The sequence below is a fragment of the Oryctolagus cuniculus genome, chromosome 8, assembly GCF_964237555.1.
Source record: "Oryctolagus cuniculus chromosome 8, mOryCun1.1, whole genome shotgun sequence".
NCBI lineage: Eukaryota > Metazoa > Chordata > Mammalia > Lagomorpha > Leporidae > Oryctolagus > Oryctolagus cuniculus.
This window is the reverse complement of record NC_091439.1, coordinates 91,530,105-91,555,130: the sequence shown is the minus strand read 5'-3', so window position 1 is coordinate 91,555,130 and position 25,026 is coordinate 91,530,105. Positions and strand designations below refer to the sequence as shown.

General features: G+C 36.2%; 1 protein-coding gene across 6 annotated transcripts in view; it reads left to right on the top strand.

Moving 5' to 3' along the window:
• MTHFD2L (methylenetetrahydrofolate dehydrogenase (NADP+ dependent) 2 like) overlaps positions 1 to 25,026 on the top strand; it is a 151,372-nt gene that overhangs the window by 90,064 nt on the left and 36,282 nt on the right. Inside the window, exon 7 of one of the 6 annotated variants that reach the window (XM_051819693.2) lies at positions 19,696 to 19,828. The exons of the other annotated variants lie outside the window; for them this stretch is intronic. Within the exon in view, the coding sequence (XP_051675653.2) occupies positions 19,696 to 19,787 (92 nt within the window). The 3' untranslated portion in view covers positions 19,788 to 19,828. The remainder of the gene's footprint in view (positions 1 to 19,695; positions 19,829 to 25,026) is intronic. 6 annotated transcript variants of the gene reach the window in all.

The window sequence follows — 25,026 nt, the reverse complement described above, 5'->3', positions numbered from 1 at the left end:
AATAGAAGACAGAAAAAATGGAAAAATCTCCCATGTTCATGTATTTGAATAATTAATATCATCAAAATGTGCTTACTACCAAAAGCAACTTACAGATTCAATGTAATCCCAATGAAATTAACAACAATATTCTTTTCAGATCTAGAAAAAATGATGCTAAATTTCATATGGAAACACAATGGAGCACAAATAGTTAAGGTAGTTTTAAGCAACAACAAAAAACGCTGGAAGCATCACAATGCCAGACTTCAAGACGTACTACAGGCAGCTATAATCAAAATAATTTGGTACATGTAGACCAATGGAACATAACAGAAACTCCAGAAATTAATTGATGCATCTACAACCAACTAATATTAAACAAAGGAGCTAAAATAAATCCCTCGAGAAAGGACAGTCTCTGCAACAAATGATGCTGGGAAAATTGTATCTACACATGCAGAATTATGGAACAAGACCTTTACTTTATACCTTATACAGCAATCAATTCGAAGTGGATCAAAAATCTAAATATGCCACATGATACCATCAAATTACTAGAGGAAAACATTGTAAAACATTGGCATAGGCAAACTTCTTGTAAAAACACCAGAAGCACAGGTAATAAAGACAAAAACAGACACATGGGATTATATCAAGCTAAGAAGCTTGTGCACTGTAAAGTAAACACTGAACAAAGTAAAGAAGCAAGCTACAAAATTGGAGAAAATATTTGCAAACTATGATAATACGTTAATATTCAGATCTATAAAGAGCTCAAAAAACTCAACAATGATAAACCAGTTAAGAAATGGACAAAGGACTTAGGCAGGCAATTTTCAAAGGATGAAACACAACTGGCCAACAGACACATGAAAAGTGCTCAGAATCACTAGTCATCAGAGAAATGCAAATAAAAACCATAATGAGATGTCTCCTCACCCCAGTTAGAATGGTGATCATCCAAAATCTAAAAACAATAAATACTGGTAAGTACATGGGGAATAAGATACCCTAATCCACTGTTGGTGGGAATGTAAACTAGTGCAACTATTATGGAAGATAGTTATGGAGATTCCTCAGAAATCTGAAAATAGATCAACTATAAGACCTAGCCATCCCATCTCTGGGAATTTACCCAAATGAAATGATATCAGCCTATGAGTTATCTGTACCCCCCATGTTGATTGCATTCAATTCACAATAGCTAAGATATGAAATCAACCCAGATGTCCATCAACTGATGACTAAATAAAGAAATGTGGTATATATATACACTATGGAATACTACTCAGTCATAAAAAAGAATGAAGTCTTCTCTTTTGCATAAAAATGGAGGCAATTGGAAACCATTATGCTTAATGAAATAAGTCAGTATAAAAAAGACAAATATGGTATGCTTTCTTTGATATGTACAGTTAATATAGAGTACCAAAAAATGTAGTGTAGGAATGAAATGATCTTTTTGGACATGATTGTCATTTTTAGCCCTTGTTTACACTCCTTTGAAATGGAGGTCTTTGTACTTTTCACTTCTTAAATATTATGATTAGTGGAGAATTAAGCCTGTAAATTTACAGTGGATAAAAATCATGTCTTTGCAAAAACTGATGAAGAGAGAGGAGGGGGAAGGGGAGTTGGGGTACGTAGGAGAGTAAGGGATGTGTTATTGTCTTCTTAGAACTGCACCTATGGAATGTATAAAATCCACTCTCCTTATATTAATAGGCATTTTTAATTTTCTAATAAAAGACATAAGATGAAGGATAACAAAAATGTACCATATTCAGCCCACAAGAGATTCACGTTAGCTTTAAGAACACACAGAGACTAAGAATAAAAGAATTAAATACAGATATTTTATGAAAATGCTAACCAAAATGGAGCAGGAATATTTATACAAGACAAAATCAACTTTAAGTCAGGGGACAAAAAGGATTCTTTCATAAAAAGGTTTCACAAGAAGAGGATCAACTCATTCAGGAGATATTATAATTATATATGCACCCAACATCAGAATGCATAAGCATAAAGTAAATATTGAGAATTGAATTGAGAAATAGATTTTAATACAGTAGTAATAGAGGACTTCTGTGCCTTATTATAGACAATAAGTAGGTCATCTAAATAGAAAGTCTAAATAAGATTAGCATAATTCAGATTCTAAGTGCACCTGAAACATTCTTCAGGATGTACCACGTTAGGAAACAAAAACTTCCTAACAATTTTGTGATTGAAATCATAATAGCTTTCTAACCATAATTATATGAAACTAGAAATCAATGATAATAATACTTAAATAATTCTGTGTTTGGATATGTTTTGTCACCACCAAAATTTGTGTTGAGGATTGGTACCCAGTGTAACAGTGTTGAGAGGTGGTAGATCTTTTAAGAAGCATTTGGGGTCATGAGGGATTCCCATTCCTGTACTTTATATGGGCCCGTGTGTCCTTCTGCTTTTCCATACATGGTGCAGAATGAGGCCCTTTATAGAAGCCAGTTGCCAGTGACATACAGCTAAAATTCCAGAAACCTTTTCTTTATATCAGACCTTGTTTCCTTAAAAGTTATTCAGTATTGGGTGTTCTGTTATAGCAAAATGAAACAGCTGAGACAGCTGTGAAATTTGAACAGTATACTTCTCAATAGGAAATGAGTCAAAGAAGAAATCATCAAGTAAATGAAAATATATCTGGAAACAAAAAACAATGGAAACATCATACGAAAATATGTGATACAGCAACAGCAATTCTTTTTTTTTTTAGAAGTTCATTTGCTTTAATGTTGTACAAAAAAAAAATGAGTAGAACCAAAAGTAAATAAACATTATCACATTTGTTTACACCACTATCTAGTTCTTCATATTAACTTTACTATTCAAACAATAGAAAGTTAAGTGGCAACTTAGGGAATGGGAAAAAGATAAAACCAAAAACCTCTTCTACCACATTTATTCTTCTACACCGTGTACAGCTGTGCTCACAGAGACGGCTTCTTTTACTTTTCCACTGTGCGTAATTCAGTTGTATATAAAATTGAACCTGCTCAACAGCTGAGGGAGACTAGAAATGATGGGTCCATATCCTGGTGCATTGTCATACAATTCAAACAATGGTGCAGCTACCAGCTTGTAATTTTTAGGGACTGCAAACAAGGCTTTCTCTTGAAGTTGAACCAGAAACAACTTCTTATGTTCCTTAGGCTTTGTAATATGTGCAGGAATATATGGATACTGAGGAGGTTCAAAATTTGGTCTCCACCAGTTACCAATGTTAATTTTCCTACAGATCTACATTGAGAAAAAAGAAAGTTTGCTAATATACAGTAAGACTTTATATATCAAGAAACTAGAAAAATGATCACACTAAAACCAAGAGTTAGCAGAAGAAAGGAAATAACAAAGCTTATAGCAGAAATAAATGAACTAGAGAAATAACAATAATAGAGGAAAAATTAATTAAACTAGGAGTTGGTTTTTGAAAAGATAAGCAAAATCAAGAAATCTTTAGCTAGACTAAGAAAAAGAGGAGACTTGAAAGCATAGATGAAAAAGCAGATGTTAGAACTGATGCCATAGAAATATGATGAGTAATTATATACCAACAAATTGGATAACCTAGGAGAAATGGATAAATTCCTAGAAACATGGAACCTACTAAGAGTGAATCATGAAGAAATAGAAAATCTGAGCAGAACAATGAGTAAGAGGATTCAGTCAGTAATCAAAAATCTCACACAAAAAAGTCAAGGACCTAATGACTTCACTGGTGAATTCCGACAATCATTTGAAGAATAACTGGTGTTTATAATTCCCATAGTCTTCCTAAAAGTTGAAGAGGAAAGTACTTCTGAACTCATTTTGCAAAGAAGGAAAGACAGCATTGCTCTGATACCTAAGCCAAATGAGGACACTACCAAAAAAAAAAAAAAAAAAAAAAAAGTGCAGACCAATATCCATGATGAACTTGGTGCCAAACCCTCAACATAAAAGTACAATCAAACCAAGTTCAACTAACATATTAAAAGGATTGTATAGGCTGGTGTTGTGATGCAGCCAGTTAAACTATAGCACTTGAGTCACCAGCATCCAATATCCCAGTGCATGTTCAAGTCCTGGCTACACCTCTCCCAATCCAGCTGTCTGCTAAAATTCCTAGGAAGGGGCCGGCGCCGTGGCTCAATAGGCTAATCCTCCACCTTGCGGCGCCGGCACACCAGGTTCTAGTCCCGGTCGGGGCGCCGGATTCTGTCCCGGTTGCCCCTCTTCTAGGCCAGCTCTCTGCTATGGCCAGGGAGTGCAGTGGAGGATGGCCCAGGTGCTTGGGCCCTGCACCCCATGGGAGACCAGGAAAAGCACCTGGCTCCTGGCTCCTGCCATCGGATCAGCGCGGTACGCCGGCTGCAGCGGCGGCCATTGGAGGGTGAACCAACGGCAAAGGAAGACCTTTCTCTCTCTGTCTCTCTCTCTCACTGTCCACTCTGCCTGTCAAAAAAAAAAAAAATTCCTAGGAAGGAACATATGATGGCTTGAGTATTTGGGTCACTGCCATCCACACAGGACAACCCAGTGGGTTATGGAATCTTCCTGGTTGAGCCCTGGCTATTGAGGGCACTTGGGAAGTCTGTCTCTGCCTCTTTCTCTGTGTGTTGTTTAGCTTTCAGATAAATAAATCCTTTCTTTAAAAAAGGGTGATACATGTTGAACAAATGGAATTTGTACCTGGGATTCATGGCTCAATATAAATCAGTTAATGTAATTTACCACATTCATGGAATGAAGGATAAAAACCACAATCATCACAATGGATGCAGAAGATTTTGACATAATTTAATCTTTTCATAATAAAGCATGTAAACAAATTGTAGAAGTAATCTACCTCAATATAATAAAATTCATATACTACAACCCCTCAGCATGCTCAATGGTGAAAACTTGAAAGCTTTTCCACTAAGATAGTAATTAAGATAAGAATACTAAATTTCATTATTTCTGTTCAAAAGAGTACTGAAGGTCCTAGCCGTGACAGTTAGGCCAGGAAAAAAAAAAAAAAAAAAAAAACTTATCTAAACTGAAAGGGTAAAGAGAAAATATCTCTGCTTTTAGTTGCCATGATCAGATGACGTGATGATATGGGAAACACTAGAGACTTCATCAAACAACTTTCTAAACTGATAAATCAATATAGTAAGGTTATAGAATACCACAAAATACAAAAGACAATGTTGTGTTTCTGTATACTGACAAAGATCTATCTGAAAAAGAAATTAAAAAAAAAATCCCATTTAACAAAATAAATTTAACCAAGGTGCTGAAATATCAGTATACTGAAAATTATAAAACACTGAAGACACATATAAATGGAAAGATATCTGTAATTCATGGATTGTAAGAATTCATATTGATAAATGTCTGTAATACCCAAAGCAATCTACAGATTCAATGCAATTTCTATTAAAATTCCAGTGGTCAGTTTTGCAAACAGAATAAACAATTACAAAAATCATATGGAGCCATGAATGACCCTGAGCAGTCAACATAATTTTGAGCAAGAAGAACAAAGCTGGAAATATTACAATAACTGATTTCAAATAAATTATGAAGTCAGGTTAATAAAAATAATTTGTTGAAAGCATGAAAGAGGACATATATTTGAGGGGAACAGAACAGATATTCCTGAAATAAATCTACACACATTCAATAGATTTTTGACAAAAAAGAAAAAACCATATGATGGGATAAATGATAGTCTCTTTAATAAATTGTGTTTATCCACATGCATAAAATTGAAATTAGACTCATATTACATCATATTTATTAAAAATAAAATGGATTAAAGTGCTGAATATAAGACTGAAATTGTAAACTTCCAGAAAAAAAAAAAACTTAGTAGAACAACTTCTAAGCATTGATTTGGACAAAAACTTTTTAATAGGATCTCATATCACAAGCAAAAAAGCAATAGTAAATAATGATATTGCATCAGACTAGATAAGGAAGTGTTAAAGTGAAGATAGAATCCACAGACTGAGAGAAAATATTTACAAAACATGCAATTGATAAAATGTTAATATCTAGAATAAATAAGGAACTTTAAAAAGTCCATAGGAAGAAAACAAATAATGTAATTAAAATGTGGGCAAAGGACCTGAATAGACATTTCTCAATAGGGGATACAAATGGGCAACAGGTTCATGAAAAAACACACAACATCCCTAATAATCAAGGAAATGAGAATGAAAACCACAATAAAGCATTTTTATTTTTCACTTACTGAATGTTTTATTTAGTGGAGCATGAAACCTTCTACTATAATGTAAATTTAAAATGTTATCTCAAAAATTAAGGAAAGAAACAAAAGAAGAAATAAAAGGAAAGGAAGAAGGAAAGATAAAGAAAAATAAGAAAAAAACAGAAGAAGAAAAGAAAAGGAGGAAGGAAAGAAAGAGGGAAGGAGAGAGAATAAAGAAGGAAGAGAAAGAGGAAAGTAGAGAGGGAGGAAGGAAAGTATCATATTTTTAGAATTGTATTTATGAATTACTTGGGCTCTGTTCTTCTTTTATCCATATCACATTAACTTGAAAATTGATTAAGAAAAAAAGATATACCATCATATCTGTTAAGATGTCTATTATGAAAAATATACCAAAAATCACAAGTATTAGCAAGGGTGTGGAGAACAGAGGACCCTTCAGCACTGTTGGTGTGAAGGCAAATTGGCAATGCCATCACTGAAAACAGTATAGACTCCCTCAAAAACTTAAAAACAGAACCACCATATGATACAGCAATCAACTTCTTGGTATATAGCCAAAGAAATTGAAATCAAGATTTTGAAGAGCTATTTGCCTTCCCATGCTTATTGCGGCATGATTAGCAATAGCCAGGTTATGGAATTGACCTAAGCACCCATCAATAGCTGAACAGATTAAGAAAATTATATATACATTTAATTGAATTGTGGGTGTATATATACACATACATTATATATGTATATTTTTCATGAAATCTACGTAGCCTTTTTACAATTTATGCTATAAACTATGATGTATCTGATACTATGTGTATTATAGAAAGTGATTTAAAATTCATCGTTGAAAATGAAGTTCATTTTGTGGACATAATATGAACATAAATATCGTGTAATATCCTTATTAAGTTAAAATCTATGGACAGGAAGAAACTTCTAGAATATGGTGTAATAAACGTTTAGCCTACTCACCAGTAAAACAACAATAATTGCTTGAAAATATTTTTATTAAAATCATTTCAAAGCTATGAAAACCCTCTTGGTGTTGGAATAAAAGGCTTCTACCACAGAGTACCTTGGCAAAAAGATTTAAATCTAATTGAATGAGAGATTAAAACTATACATTCCTGGTTGCCCCTCTTCCAGGCCAGCCCTCTGCTATGGCCCGGGAGTGCAGTGGAGGATGGCCCAAGTCCTTGGGCCCTGCACCCGCATGGGAGACTAGGAGAAGCACCTGGCTCCTGCCTTCCGATCATTGCGGTGCGCCAGCCACAGCGTGCCGGCCGCGGCGGCCATTGGAGGGTGAACCAACAGCAAAAGGAAGACCTTTCTCTCTGTCTCTCTCTCTCTCACTGTCCACTCTGCCTGTCAAAAATAAAATAAATAAATAAATAAGTAAATAAATAAATAAATAACTATACATTCCCCCAATGAATTATAAGAAAAACTAGAGTGATCAATTGACAATTAGAGAAACCTAAAATCTGGGGGTGATACCAATAGAAGCAGATAGGCTAGAAACTTACAAAAGAGATCAGCAAAAAATAGTTAAGGAGAACTCTCCCAGAACTATTATTATTCCATGTTGACTGCAAGTATGGCCAAGGCTGTTCCCTCTTAGGAAGGACATCAGAAACTTCGCACTATAGGAAAAATAGATTTCACTGGAATAATGCATCCCTGTCACTAAACAAACAAACAAGTAAACAAGAATCCCATGGATGTGGATCAGTATCCACAATTGCTAAATTGTCTAATATGTTCAGTTTTCATTAACAAATTGAAATATGCAAAGAAAAAGAAATGCATGAGATTCATAAAATAAGGAACTATTCAAGCAACAAATGCCTGTCAGAGGGCTTACACATGAAACTTAGTAAACAAAGACATCAAAGCAGCTACTTTAATTGGAAAGAAAACTCTGCTTACACAAGTAAAGGAAGTAATATTAATGTAATCAAATATACTATATCAACAAAGATATAAATTATTATGGAGAACCAAATAGAAATTGTGAATTTTAAAAGTAAAATAATTAAAATGAAAAAATTTATTAAAAGGACTCAACAGTAGATTTGAGCTATTATAGGAGTCAGTGAACCTGAAAAAATTGGTAAAGATTATACCATCTGACAAGAAAAATGACTTGTCAAATACAATGGAACTGTGATGGTATTGACAGCTGATTTCTCATAGAAAAATAGAGGTTAAAAGACAAGAAGTTGGGGCCAGTGCTGTGGCACAGTAGGTTAATCCTTTGCCTGTGGCACCAGCATGCCATATGGGCACTGGTTCTAGTCCCAGCTGCTTCTCTTCCAATCCAGCTCTCTGTTATGGACTGGGAAAGCAGTAGAAGATGGCCCAGGTGCTTGGACCCCTGCACCTGCATGCGAGGCCTGGAAGAAGCTCCTGGCTCTTGGCTTTGGATCAGTACATCGCTGGCTGTTGCAACCATTTTGGGAGTGAACTAGCAGAAGGAAGACCTTTTTGTCTCTCCCTCTCACTATTGGTAACTCTACCTCTCAAATAAATAAGTAAAATCTTAAAAAGAAAAGACAATGAGTTGGTATTTTCACAGTGCTTAAATAAAATCTGTCAAGTCAGAATTGTATCTCCTACAATTATCTCTCAAAAATGAATGTTTAATAAAAAAGCATTTCCATATAACAAAAACTAAAGACATGAATTATGAGCAGCCCTGCCCTATGTAACCTGAAAGAAACTTCTTGGTGAAAGTGCATAAACACAGACAGTAATTAAAATATACATGCACAAAACACAAAGAGCACTAACAAAGGTAATTATGTAAGTTTAAAACATAATGGTGTATTTCTTTCTTTTTTTCTTCAAATAAAATTACATATAAAATATATAATTATTTTGGGGGCATGTAACTATAGAAATGTAATATATAAAAATACACAAAGGAGGCAGTGGGTGAAATGCTATAATGTGGTAAAGAAGTGACACCAGAAGGTAAGTTGAACTCACAGGAACCAATAAGTAAAAACAAAATATGATAAAAATTGTTCTCATCTCTTCTCCCAGATATTCTAAAAGATATAAATTATGTTAAATTTATGACATTATAGTGTCAGATTTACATAATAAAGAAATAATGTGTATTAACATTAATGTAACAAAAAGGGAGGAGGAAGTAGTGCTACATAGGGCCAACATTTGTATATGTCGTTGTAATTAATATAAAGCTGAAATTAGTTCTTTTTTTTAGGATTTATTTTTGTTTGTTTGAAAGGCAGAGTTACAGAGAGAGAGAGAATCTTCCATCCCCTGGTTCACTCCCCAAATGGCTACAATTCAGGGGCTATGCAGGCCGAAGTCAGTAGCCAGGAATTTCTTCTTGGTTTCCCACATAGGTGCAGTGGCTCAAGTACATGGGCCATTTTCTGCTGCTTTCCCACATGCATTAGCAGGTAGCTTGATCAGAAGTGGACCAACCAGGTCTTGAACTGGTGCTGCTGTGGGATGCCAGCTTTGCAGGTGATGGCCCCTGAAATCAATCCTAATGAGTTAATATTGATACTACTAGCCCTAGAGCAGCCACTAAGTAATTAACTCAAAAGTAAAGGGAAAAATAATTAAAGAATTTAAATACCTATGCTCAAAAAGTAAAATAAATCAGTAAAGAAGGAACAGAGGAAGAAAACACACAAAACACAGTGTAAAATAGACATAAATTCAACATTATCAATATAACACTACATATGAATTGATTAAACAATTCAGTTAAAAAGTATAGATTGTCAGACTTACATGTAAAACAATAAGTCTACTGTCTGTCATCTCCAGGAGAAACACTTCAGATGCAAATATACACAAATGTGTTAAAAAGTAAAAACGTAAAAAGGATTCATCATGTAAGCAGCAACTGTGAAAAAATAGAACTGGTTATACCAGTAGAAAAAATATGATTTAAAATTTTTTAGAAGTTACTGGTGATAAAAAGGGACATTTTATATTCCTAAAGGAGTAGTTCATCTGGAAGATATAAAAGTTATAATCATTTATGAACAAAAAAAACCCTCCAAAAACCACAAGTTCAAAACAAAATTGTGGTAAAATGTACAACCCGTAATAATATTTGGAGCTCTTAATAATGGATACAACTAAGAGAAAGATCAACAAGAATATAGTAGATTTGAACAACACTAACTACAACAAAAGGCCATTTTTAGAACACTCTATTATACAATGATAGTATACACTCTTCCCAAACATGCATGGAAAATTCTATAGGATCAGCTACATACTGGGCAACACAAAAAGCCTAAATAAATTTTAAAAGATTGAGATCATACTAAGCATATTCTCTAATCATAATAGAATTAACTTAGAAAGCAATAATAAAAGAAATTTGGGAAATTTGTAAAAGTAAGGAAATTCAACAATATACACTTAATAATTTGAACAAAAAAAACAAGGACTGAGGCTGAAGGACACAGAATTCTGAAGAACGCAGGAGGTGCCATGTTCCTCACAGGGCAGGCAGTGGAGTGGGAAGCACTGTGGGCAGTCTCTGCAAAACAGAAAATGATCCATTGCCTGGAGATGGAGGCTGGGAACCCCTCCTGGCTGAGCATGCACTACAGGGGTACGGCTTTGCCTCAGCATGCTGCGCTGAGGCCTTCAAGACCTTGAAGGCAGCCTGCACTTCCAAGTTACCCACCCCCCCCATAAACCAGCTCGATCATCTCAATGTCACCAAGAAATGGTTATAACCTTGAGCCTTGCCCTTGGATTCTATAGATCATGGAACTGTCCTGTCTTTCTTTGGTCCTGGTACTAAAAATCTGTAGCTTCTATTAAAAACACTAGGCTTTGGACTGCAGCACAGTGATCTGTATATGAAAATCTGGGGCTCAGAACTCTCTTATTACTGTCCAATTGTGTTTCTTCACTTTTTAATCTGACAGGAAGATACCCTGCATTTCCTAAGTCAGAGATAAGATAAAATGTATTTTGTAGGAAAGTTCAATAAAGCTGCCAACCTGAAAGAAAGAAAGAAAGAAAGGAAGGAAGGAAGGGAGGGAGGGAGGGAGGGAGGAAGGAAGGAAGGAAGGAAGGAAGGAAGGAAGGAAGGAAGGAAGGAAGGAAGGAAGGACAAACATTGGAAAGTAGCAAATATTTTAAGTTGAATGAAAATGAAAAAAGAACAGACCTTTTGAATACAGTTATAACAGTGTTTAGATGGATATTTATACCTTCAATTGCCTTTATTAAAAAGAAGAAAATACCTAATCAATAGCTTACACTTCCAACCTGAAACATTACAAACAGAAACATGAGATATGCCTAAAACAAGGAAAATGGAGGAAATAATAAAGATTACACAGCAGAGATTAATGTAATATAAAATAAAAAAGCAATTAGGTTATAGATGAAACCAAATATTGGTTTCTTTGAAAAGTAAAAATAAAAATTTACCTAGACTGATCATGAAAAAAGAGAAATATCAAATTACTAAAATCAGTAATTAAAGAGAGGACATCACTACTGACCTTACAGAAATACAATGAATTATAAGGGAATGATATGAACAACTATAAAGAACAGTTTCTAGAAAGAAGCAAATTATTGTAATTGAGTCAAGAAGAAATAGAAAATCTGAGTAAATTTATAGCAAATAACAAGATTGGATTAGTCATTGAAAAGCTTCCCCCATAAAGAGAAACTGCAGCACAATGACTTCAGTGATGAATTCCACCAAATTTGTTTAAAGACAACTTCGTATCACTTCAGAAACTTCCAAAATTAGAAGTGGAAACCCTTCCCTAATAATTCTATTAAGCCAGTAGTACTGTGATACTGAAACCAAAGACATCACAAGTAAAGGCAAAAACAAACCAAAAAAATCCACTACATACTGGTAGCAGCTATAAAGATATGGCCCAAAATCTTCAACAGAATACTAGCAAATTAAATCCAGCTAGAAGTAAACAGAATTACATACCATGCTCAAGTGGGATTTATCCTAGTACTGTGGGATTGCTTTAACATACACAATCAATTAATGTAACACCCCATGACATCAGTAAAAGACAGTAACCATATGATCATCTTATTAGATATACAAAAAGCATTTAACAAAATCCAATGTTCTTCCTAGATAAAAACTCAGCAAACTTAGCTCAGGAGGGAGCTCTCTGAGTCTTATAAAGGTGATCTTTTAAAGAATCAACTAAAAATGATTAAAACCAATATAATGAGTTTAGTTATGTTTCAGGATATAAGATTAATTTAGAAAAATTAATGGCAGGAACAAATGATTGTCATATGCTTAAGATGAGGCTTGAAATGCTTTCTCCCCTTGGAGAGCCTAGGTTTGAGTCTTGGCTCAGCTTCCAGTTCTACTTCTTGCTTAGGCATGCCTAGAGGCAGCAGGTGGCGGCTTGCAGCTGGGTCCCTGCAACCCACATGAAACACAGTTTTTAAATGATTAATACATTAGCAATGAACAATTCAAAACTGAAGTAATACATTAGCAGTGAACAATTCAAAACTGAATTAATACATTAGCAGTGAACAATTCAAAACTGAAATTCAAGTAATAATTCAAAAAGGGTTTCAAAATGCTCCTGCTTAAATTTAATGAAAAGTGAAAAACTTCTAAAATAAAAACAACACAGGCCTGGAATTTGGCCTAGCATTTAAGATGCTACTTGGAGTACTACATTTCATATAAAAATTTCTGGTTCATTTATCATTTGTTCCCTAGAATGAACATTGTTTCACTCATGATTAGTTAAGTATTACAATTATAAGAACCAAACTAAGTAAGTTGACCTCATGGAACAAATTTCAAGAGTAGTAATAGAAATATAAAATAACTAGCGCCCATGAGGTAAAATTCATATTGTCTGGCACTCAAACAAAAATATGCAGGAAAATGCACTCAAAATGAAGACAAGTTAATCAATTGCAGCTGAGTCTGAAGTGGCACAAATGTTAGGGTTATCAGAGATTATCAAAACAATTATAACTTTATTCTAAAAAGTTAAATTGAGACATGAGGAAAATATTTTTAAAAATGAAATGAAATTTAGAAATGAAAACTACAATGTCAGAGATGAAAAATACAAAAGATGATGTTAATGGCAGATTACAACTTGAAGAAGAAAATATTAGTGAATTTAAAACAATAAATACAGTCCAAAACTGTACATAGACAGGAAGAAAATTAAAAATGCACAATACATCACCAAACTATAGGGACACACTCAGACACTTTGTTATATGTATGACTAGTCTTCTAAGGAAACAAGAAAGAGAAGGAAACAGGGAAAATATTTTAATAAATAATACCAAATATATTTCAAACTGGGAAAAATATAAGCCCATAGATTTAAGAAGTTCACTAAATCTCAAGGATAAGAAGTCTAAAGAAAATTACACCAAGATATGTTGTAATTAATCTAATGAAAACCTATAACAGAGAAAAATCTTAGAGCCACCTAGAAAAAATATGCCACACACAGAAGGAAAAAATTAAGGATATCAACAAATTTATCATTAACTACAATTCGAATGAGCATACAATAGGAGAATATTTTTAAAGATGGAGAGAAAAATAAGAGATCAAAACAACTATGGTCACTCTAGAATTATATACCAGTGAAAAACATCCTCTCAAAGTGAAAGTAAAATAAAGATGTTTTGTCAGGTACCAAAGCTAGAATCATTCATCATGAGAAGAACTACAATAAAAACATGTTGAATGATGTTCTGGTTCAATGCAAATGAATACAATAGAATAGAATAAAAATGGAAACTACATTGGCAAATATTTACAATTTTTCCTAATATTTATATCTTTTTAAAAGATAATTTATTGTTATTTTAACTAAAAGCACAATTATTTTAAAAATAAATAATCAAATTTGTAAAAGCAGAGCATAGAATGGTGTTTGCCAGTGGCTAGGAGAGGGGAAATGGGGTAGGCACTACTGAATGGTACAAAGTTTCAGTTATACCTTATGGATAAGTCCCAGAGATCTACAGCATAGCACAGTGCCTCCAGCTAACATTGCTGTGTTGCTTAGATAAAAATTTGCTAAGAGGATGGATATTATGTTAAGTGTTCTATCCCCTGAAAATAAATAAAATAAAATAAAACCAAATTAAAAAGATGGCAGCAAGAAATTTGTTAGAAGAAGGGTTTGTTTGTAGCATTGGTTGTGGAGATGATTTCATGAGCATATACTTACTCTAAACTCATCAAATTGTTTACATTAGATCTGTACACCTCAGTAAGTAGTTTGAAAAACTTAATTCACAGGGCTGGTGCTGTGGTGCAGCAGGTTAATGCCCTGGCCTGAAGGGCTGGCATCCTATTTAGGCGCCAGTTCGCATCCCAGCTGCTCCTCTTCCAATCCAGCTCTCTGCTGTGGCCTGGGAAAGCAGTAGAACATGGCCTAAGTCCTTGGGCCCCTGCACCCACATGGGAGACCTGGAAGAAGCTCCTGGCTCCTGGCTTTTGATCAGCACAGCTCCGGCCATTGCGGCCAATTGGGGAGTGAACCATCAGATGGAAGACCTCTGTCTTTCTCTCTGCCTCTCTTCTTTCTGTGTAGCTCTGACTTTCAAATAAATAAGTAAATCATTAAAAAGAAAAAGAAAAATTTAATCCAAACTTAATGTAAAATATTAAAAGGATAACACACCATGATCAGATGATTTATCCCAGGAATCCAGTATCAGTCTAACATTTGAAAATCAATCCTTGTAATTTATCATGCTGACAAATTAAACAAAAAAATTTTAATCTTAATTTTCTCAGAGGCTGACATTTAGTAATGTCACTTGGGATACCCACATTTCATACTGGAGTACACAAGTTTAAGACCTGGCTTCACTTCTTTTTAAGATATATTTATTTATTAGTAGGAAAGGCAGGGAAAGAAGGAAAAACAGAGACAGACACATGTGTGTGTCTGTGCACACACACAGAGAGAGGGAAAGGGAAAGGGAGAAATCTTCCATCTGCTTGTTATCTCATCAAATGGCCACAGCATCCAGGTTTGGGGCAGGTTGAAGCCAGGAGCCAGGAACTCCAGAGTGGTCTCCTGCATGAATGTCAGAGGCCCAAACAATTGAGCCATCCTCCACTACCTTCCCAGGCACATTAGCAGAAAGCTGGAATGGAAGCACAGCAGCTAGGACTTGAACCAGCACTCTGATATGGAATGCCAACACTGCAAATGGCAGCTTACCCTGCTGCACTACAACACCAGCCCCCAACTCCACTTTTCTTTTTTTAGGATTTATTTATTTATGTGAAATGAAGAGTTATACAGAGAGAGAAGGAGAGGCAGAGAGAAAGAGAGATCTTCCATCCAGTGGTTCACTCCTTAATTGGCCACAATGGCCAGAGCTGCACTGATCAGAAGCCAGGGACCAGGAGTTTCTTCTGGGTCTCCCATGTGGATGCAGGGGCCCAAGGACTTGAGCCATATTGTACTGCTTTCCCAGGCCATAGCAGAGAGCTGGATCAGTGACGTGAATTGGTGCCCAAATGGGATTCCAGCACTGCAGGCAGTGGCTTTACCTGCTACACCACAGTGTTGGCCCTCCAATTCCACTTCTGATTCCAGCACTGTGGCACAGCAGGTAAAGCCGCTGCCTTCGGTGCTGGCATTCTATGTGGATGCTGGTTCAAGTCCTGGCTGTTCCACTTCCAGTCTAACTCTCTGCTGTGGCCTAGGAAGGCAGTGGAAGATGACCCAAGTCCTAGGGCTCCTGCACCCGCATGGGAGACCCAGAGGAAGCTCCTGGCTCTGGCTTCAGATCAGCAATACTCTGGCTGTTGAGGCCAATTGGAGAGTGAACCAGCAGATGGAAGACCTCTCACTCTGCCTCTCTTTCTCTCTCTGTGTAACTCTGAATTTCAAATAAATAAATAAATAAATCATAAAAAACAACAGTGGAATTTCTATGTTAGTTTGGTAAGTTTTCAGAATATATGATTAATAGAATAACATAATCATGAATACCTGTGTATTTTCACCTCCAACCCAGTAGCAAGATCATTCCCAGTAACAGATCTAAGATGTGCTTCTCCCTCATTCCTTCTCCATGCTCTAAAGACATCTCAGTGTTTGATATATATTTCATGTGTACATAATATAGATAAAAGAATGAGAAAATTAAAGATTAGAGTACACAGCCATGTGGTAAGAGGAATAGATTGAGGATTAAGTTGAAGCAGTGCTTTATCTATATGTAATTCTGATAGTTTATTTTTTTTATTTATTTATTTGACAGGCAGAGTTAGACAATGAGAGAGAGACAGAGGGAACAGTCTTCCTTCCATTGGTTCACTCCCCAAATGGCCGCTATGGCTGGTGGTGCACCGATCCAAAGCCAGGAGCCAGGTGCTTTCTCCTGGTCTCCCATGCGGGTGCAGAGGCCCCAGCACTTGGGCCATCCTCCACTGCCTTCCCGGGCCACAGCAGAGAGCTGGACTAGAAGAGGAGCAACCGGGACTAGAACCCGGCACCCATATGGGATGCCAGTGTCACAGGCAGAGGATTAACCAAATGAGCCACAGCACCGGCCCCTGATAGTTTAAATGACAGTGAATGTATGCCTCAGTTGTATAAACTTAGAAAAAAGACTTGAAAAAATATGTCAAAGTACTTAATATTGGTTGAATTTGAGTAGGGGTAACAGATAGATGTCTTTTTCTCTCTTTACCTACTTTATATTGTTTATATTCCTCTCCATGTATTTTCCTATGTTATTTAATTTTTCCGAAAGGAAAAGGAAATGACAATATGAATAAGTTCTGATGTACATGATATGAAGGAGTATTAAGAAACCTTTCTTACTATTATGTGTAGAGATGTTAGAGATGTGATGGAAAATAAATTCACTGCATATGTGTAATATAATTGATGGAGTACATATAAATTTCTTACCAATGCCTTTTAAGTGTTTCAGTTATAATCACTTTTAAGAAGTATATTTTTACATGGTGCTATTGCAGTAGAACCAACATTGACAAACCCAGTGGTTTAAAATGACAGTCATTATTATTATAACTTATAAATCCATGTTTTGGCAGGGGATTGACACACTGGACTGGGCTCCGCTTATCTCAGATTGATTCATTCATATGTTTATAAGCCAAATGGCTTACTCATCAGTCTGCAAGTCTGATAGAAGCTCTGCTCTGATCTAGACGTGTGAGATGTAAAATAGCTCTCCCAAATGTGTGCTACTCTATTTGTACTCTTGTCCTCTCTCAGGTTACATGGAAGTATCAAGACAGTGTGGGGATATTTAGTTCTCACTGTTTTGATTCTGAATTCTCACCCAGTGAAGTAACCATCATTCATTGGGTTCTTGGCCAACTAGTTATGTGTTCACCTTCAAAAGAGCCCCTCATTTCTGTCTACCTGGGCCTCTTGCAATGAATTGCTTTAATCTCTCCACAAATTCCAGTCACTTTTGGGCATACAGGAAACTCTGTTACTATCTAGGGTATCTGCCTAATCCTCCACCTGAGGCACTGACATCCCATGTGGGCACTGGTTCCAGTCCCAGCTGCTGCTCTTCCAATCTAGCTCTCTGCTGTGGCCTGGGAAAGCAGTAGAAGATGGCCCAAGTCCTTGGGCCCCTGCACTTGCATGGGAGACTGGAAAGAAGTACCTGGCTTCAGACTTCGGATGGGCGCAGCTCCAACCATTGTGACCATTGTGGCCGTTTGGGGAGTGAACCAATGAAAGGAAGACTTTTTTCTCGCCAGTGCCGTGGCCCAATAGGCTAATCTTCCGCCTGCGGCGCTGGCACCCCGGGTTCTAGTCCCAGTCGGGGCTCCAGATGCTGTCCCGGTTGCTCCTCTTCCAGTCCAGCTCTCTGCTGTGGCCTGGGAAGGCAGTGGAGGATGGCCCAGGTCCTTGGGCCGCAGCAGCCATTGGGGGTGAACCAACGGAAAAGGAAGACCTTTCTCTCTTTCTCTCTCTCTCATTTTCCACGCTTCCTGTCAAAAAAAAAAAAAAAAAAAAAGGAAGGAAGGAAGACTTTTTTCTCTATCTCTCCGTCTCACTTGTAACTCTACCTCTCAAATAAATAAATAAAATCTTTAAAAAAAAAATTTCCCTGGGAACCTCTGGCATTTGAAGCTCTCACTGCTTCTCCAACTCTCCTCTGATTTTTCTTACTTTATTCCTTCTGTTTTCTAGGTTGAGTCTTTCTGTACTTCTAAAATGCCAGGCTTTTGAAATCCCAGAGCTAGGATATAAGTTCATTCTTCTCTTTTTGGTCAGTATCTGTTTTCTGAATCAATGGCACAGAAAGCTATAACTTCTGCTTGAAATGTTGAAGGAGGCAGGGCAAAGGAAAGATTCAGGACTACATATGAAAGGAATACTTGAGATTATAAAAAAATAGTTACTGTTTCCTAAGCATCAGGCCTCATTTGAATATATTATGTATACTATCTGGCTTTCAGGAGCTATACCTTTAAAATAGAGATATTAGTTTTCTACATGGACTCTCAAAAACCTAAGGGACTTCTTGCACGTTGAGAGCTACCCTAACCCCTTCTGTTTCTACCCAGTGAGTCTTTCCTTTTTGATCGTTTCATTTACTGATCTTGGTAACCAGTTTTGTTTTCAAGAAAGAGTTAAAAGTGCTTTAAATCCATTCAATTTGACTTTAATATTCTGTGCATAAAATGGCCATTGGTAAAATATGTCTTGCATACATCTGGATGCCACAATTCCTTTGACATTTCAGAAGAATGGTTCAGGGTAGAAACTGATGTAACTACTCTAGAGTGATCTGTGAAATTCTAAATACAAGAGTTCTGTAGCTTCTGGTGATCAAGCATGGCACAGAGTAGGACCCTGCTGGCCCTTACAGCCATAAGAACCTAGCACTGTGCTGGAACCCCGAGGAGAAGAAGCTTTGAGAGAATTCAGGTATTGTGTTAGACAAGAACATTGCTCTCATAAAAGGTATCATATCCATATATAATAGAAATCAGAGAAGTGAGTAGGAAAAAACTAAGATATTCTCTGTGATCAATGGAAATAAAGAGTAAATTTATGTTATTATTATAAATTTATTTTTTATTATTTATGTAGCTTTAAAAATTCTATGTATAGTTATTTCATAATAACATTTTCCATGAACTTTATGAAGACTCTCATAGTTTTGAGGACTACTAGAAATAACATGAGGATGACCCTTGGAAGAAGAAATTCTTACTACTAAATTATTTAGGGTGAGTTGAAACAACATATGTCTGTTTCCAAAGCAAATATTGCTGAAAAAAGTTTTTCTAATCTAAAAAGAAATTTATACATTCATACTAACCTCATTGTAATTACTTCTGTTATTATATAATAGGATAGCTTTCAGCTAACGTAGCAATCCACCTGAATAAGCATTTCTGTGGTGCCACTTTTATATCTGAAGTGGAGTTCTGGTTTTGTTCCCAGACTCATCTGTGACTCATCATTGTGAAACTAAGAAATCATTTAGCCTCTCAGCACCTCAAAATCTCTCTTCTGTGAATGAGGATAATGGGTAAACCTTCTCTTGCTTCACTGAATTATTATGAAGTTTAATTAGGTAATGTTTGCACAGCCCTTTGAACTATACTAATTAAAATGATGTGTAAATACTGTGCTACCTTTATCAGGATGCCTTGACTGAGCTGTTTCATACAGACTTAAAGATGACAATGATAGGAGGATCCATAGGGGAAGGACTAATTCTTTTTAAATTTCGTGTGAACACAGTTCTGAGACTGTCAACTTGATTTATGAAAACACCCAGCTGAAGCTCTAATTGGCTCTAAGCATATAGCTTCACACTTGTTCAAGAGGTAATGGTTGTACCTTCATATTAAGGGAAACTTAGTTCCTAGGATGAGAAGAGTACCCTGGGTGCTGTAGGCATTACTATCATTTTCAAAATGTTAAATATTTATATCTTTTGCTAAGATAATATTGTTCCTTTTATATGATGACATAGCAGATTTGTCATATTTCTTATTTCTAATAAGAAAGGTCTAACCCAGGAAGTGGTATAATTCTGTGGAGAGCTTCCATTGGTTAGTCTACTTATAAATCTAAGAGCTATATCACCTAGAACAGAGAAATTTTAGATGAATCAGAAATAGACTGTTTCCTGATGAGAATATTTCAACCTAATATAATTAAACCAATTATATTTTAAATTCTGCATTAATAATAGACCTTTTCTTCTGTCAGAAATAAATTTATAGATTGACTAATTAGCTTGGGAAAAGAAAAGTACAACAAACTTATCTCCATAAACTTCCCTTGGGCTTTACTGTATAATTATACTTGTAAAACTTGAATTTTTATGATAATAAGTATGTAACAATTCAATTTCCTGTGTTACTGAATGACATACTCAAGTTAATGTGTTTCATTGGAAACTTAGACAACAAATGTGAGTTTTGAAAACTGCTCAATTTTAAAGTATGAGTTTGCAACAGCAATTTTTTTGTAAAATGTAATAATTAGTTTATTATACTTGTAATATTTGTTACCTATGTGCGTTAGGGTTATATTTGCTGATAGATAGACATAAAAGTACTTGAAATTGTTAGAAACTTCAAATTCAGAATGTGATACATATCTTCTGAAATATAAGCTCTGCCTCAAATTTTCATCCACATTATAAGAATAGAAATATAATGGAATTTCACATTACTTAGATCTTGGTTGAGGACATGTGAAAAGCATGAGTTTGCCTTCATAAACTCCTAGGGAACAACAGCTAAAGATATATTGCTGCTACTTCCAAAAGAATGCAGATAAAAGAGATCTAAAGAGATGATAAGGCAAACAAACTACAGATCTAAGACTGTAAAATATATGCCCTCAAGGGGACACAAAGATAAAACAGAATTGAGTTTGCTACTGCAGGGGATATGGCTGTAAGATCTTGAATGAACCTATATCCCCATTAACTGGGGTTTTTAGATAAAAAGATAAATGTTTTATGAATCAGTTCATTCTCCATTAGTTGAAGGCTGTTGCTTTGGTTTAAAGTTTATGTAGGTTTAGATAGATTTTTAAAGAGGTCAATGTGACCCTGGATGGATTCAGCTCCAGTAATCATATCTGTATCAATGAAGTTATACCTACAAAATCTCTGGCACCACCTTGGGCTCTTCAATTTGGGCTAGATTTGGACACAAAGGTATTGGTAAGTCTAGTGTCCAAATTGGCTGTGACTGCAATTAAGAATAGGAAGTTTTCAAGGATTTAAAAAAAAAAGATCTGTTGAAATCTTTACTTAATGTATGCTAAACTGATCTTCTGTATATAAAGAGAATCGAAAATGAATCTTGATGTGAATGGAAAGGGAGAGGGGGTGGGAAAGGGGAGGGTTGCGGGTGGGAGGGACGTTATGGGGGGGAAGCCATTGTAATCCATAAGCTGTACTTTGGAAATTTATATTCATTAAATAAAAGTTAAAAAAAAAAAGAAAAGAAAAAGATCATCAGTATATTGTTTCAGAATATAAAATTGTCAGGTTTGGTACCACGGAGGAAAAACACTGTACTTCTGTTCTAGGCTGGGAAGCAGGGAGAGACGGGAGCTTAATCACAAACACCCACCAGCTGCGGACTTTGTTTACTCCAAGAAAGATGTTGAATCCAAAGAATAGGCTTTAGACCCACATAAATCAAGACTGTTGTTTAATATCTTGAGACATTGAGACATTTCTCCATGTGAATTTAAGGGTAGTATGAAAAATAGGACATTTTATTTTTCATAAAAACACTTCCATTTTCACATTCTTTCCCGTTAGGTGTTATTTTTCCTCCCTCAATGTTCTTTCATTTTATCTGCAGATTTTTTTACTAAGTAGCTCTCTCTTTGTTTTTATGAGTGGGAAAATCATACTGTTTTAGGCGATCAATTTCTCCTGAGTTTTTATTTTTTCGGTTGTTTTGCTTTTGCTAAGACTCTTTCAGAGTGTCCAGCCGGAGAATGGAGGTCTGGCAATTCTTTTCCATTCTGGTTTTTCTTATGTTTTAAGTCATGTATTCTTGGCTTACGGTTGTTTACCAAAGGTGAGCAGAAAATTAGAGCTTCATCTGCATCAGAATTTTTTCTAAGTGCTTTCAAAAGGCATTAAATAGTCCATCCTGAATTCCCAGGGATTGATCTTTTGTTTTGACTTATAGAATTATATCAAAGTCCAATCTCTATATTGGGATAGCTTCCGAAGGACATCAAATTGTCCACTGATGTGTAAATCCCTGCTTTGGAGATAGAGGTCTTAAGATTCTACGTTCTGTACATAATTTTGCATCTGATCATAAGAACTAACAAGTACAGATTTGGGAGCTCTGGTCTATGCTGTCTTAAACTGTTCCTAATTTCTTTGGAACTTCTATTGCATGGCTCTGGAAAAAATTTAACAGTGGCTTTCAGCTCAGAATAAGGCTTAAACCTTGAGGTTGACAATAAGGTTTTTTATCAATTTTGAGGAAGGTATAACCTTATGACGTAATTGTGTATCAGGGGCTTCTGGGCAGTGAGGATGGGACAGGAATGAGAGGAAGATGGAGAAACATAGGCTAGGAGAAGACCAAGGATAGGGTGAAGACCACAAGCTTTGTATTGTGATTATGAGGAATCTAAACAGAGATAAAGCTCTGCCAAACAATTTTGGAATCTGAATACCCTTCTCTTCAAACTCACTGAAAGATGCAGACTATTGAATACTTGGAATTTTGTTCCTTTTGTTCTTTTTTTTTTTTTTTTTTTTTTTTTTTTTTTTTTTTTTTTGACAGGCAGAGTGGACAGTGAGAGAGAGAGACAGAGAGAGAAAGGTCTTCCTTTGCCGTTGGTTCACCCTCCAATGGCCGCCGCTGCAGCCGGCGCACCGCGCTGATCCTGGCAGGAGCCAGGAGCCAGGTGCTTTTCCTGGTCTCCCATGGGGTGCAGGGCCCAAGCACCTGGGCCATCCTCCACTGCACTCCCTGGCCATAGCAGAGAGCTGGCCTGGAAGAGGGGCAACCGGGACAGAATCCGGCGCCCCAACCGGGACTAGAACCCGGTGTGCCGGCGCCGCAAGGTGGAGGATTAGCCTATTGAGCCACGGCGCCGGCTGTTCCTTTTGTTCTAAAGGTGTCTCTCAGTTGAACACTTTTGTTCCAAAGAAATTCCTGGAAAATGGCTATTATAATTTTAAATGCTCCTTAATGAAATCATGCCATTTAAAAAGATAATCAGTGTAACAGTTTGGGTTGTGAGGTAAACTCATGTGAGATGCAGGAGTGTGTATCAGTGGGGAGTGGTCTTAGGTTTAGACTGATGAGCAGTAAGCTGAAAGGGCTGCTCATGGCCCTCCTGTATCAGCTGCCATGGTCTCCTTGCTGGGCTACTGTCAGCTGCCAACCTGACTCATTTGCATTTCCCCATAAACAGTAAGGTTTAGAGGGATTTCACAGACAAAACAAGACTGAGAAAACTGCTCACAAGATTTTTGCTAAGTGACCTGAGGCCAAGTTTTTCTTTCCAAAGAGGTTTCTAAATTTCAGCAGAACCTTCTGACCCACTCTTTCCATAGAGTCAGTTTTATTTGACTTGCATCTCTTCCTTTCCTGTAAACTTATCTTACAAAGATGCAACAAAAATGACAGGAGCAGAGAAAACTAGTGTTTGTTAATAACAAAATGATTTCTGCCAAGGATAAAAAAATTTCCATATCTGATCAAATAATCAAAGGACAAACTTCAGTTAGAAGAAACCAGAATTCTGACTCAATTTGGGGCTAACTCATTACCCTAGGTAGGGAGACCCACAGCTCCCGGTCCCAGTAGGAGTTCTCAAGGGGCTAAGGAGGCAGTCATGGTTTCTGAGTTGAGGTTTTGGATCACAACCTAGAGATCTTGATCGGATCTTCATGTATCCAAGATTGTCAAATGCTAGCTCCCCCAAAATATCACCCAAACAACCCATTAATACGATAAATCTGAGTTTATGGGACTGAAGAGTGAGTAAGATCTACCTTGCTAGATCCTTGGCAGCAGTAGTGAGCTGGAGACAGCTCCATGTAGCCCGCAAGGTTGGTTCTGAGCATCCGCTCCCAAGTCCATCTTCAGTGATATCATGTAAAGAGCTTGAAATCTGTCATCGATGGTTTATACCACAGAAGTCATCTAATTCTGCAAATCACAAATCATTCCCCAAACCACCCCACCAAGAGCCAGTTTTCCTTGGTAACATCTTAGGAATATGGGAGCAAAGTCAGAATAGTTATATAAACATTAGAGGGTTTTTTTTTTTTTTAAGCCTTTTTACGTGGGGGCTTAAGATTGGATAAAGACCATAAAATAAAATTTAGGATTGGAAAAGGTTTTGCAGGCAGAAGGTTTTGAAGTGCATGTCTCAAAGAGTCTCAGAGGATAAACAGCTGTTTGATACTATCTAATGAAATATTGAATGATTTGATGTCCATTAAATGAGATTTTTAATATGTTTCTGAGAATTACTTTCAGCTTTTATCTTTCTGATCAAGAGTTTCCTGGAATAATAAAGACATGTTGAGGAAGACATGGAATAGTAAAGCTGTGTTATTGTATACAATAACCTATGTGGGTATGGGTGGTTTCAGTTCTCACATATATTGCTGGAAACTTCAAAGAATATAAGAATTGAAGGCAGATGGATTTCAATCAGTATCCATGAATATCTATTTTTAAAAAATATCTATTTATTTGAAAGACAGAGAATCAGACACAGGGAGAGATAGTCTATCCTCTTGTTCACTCCCAC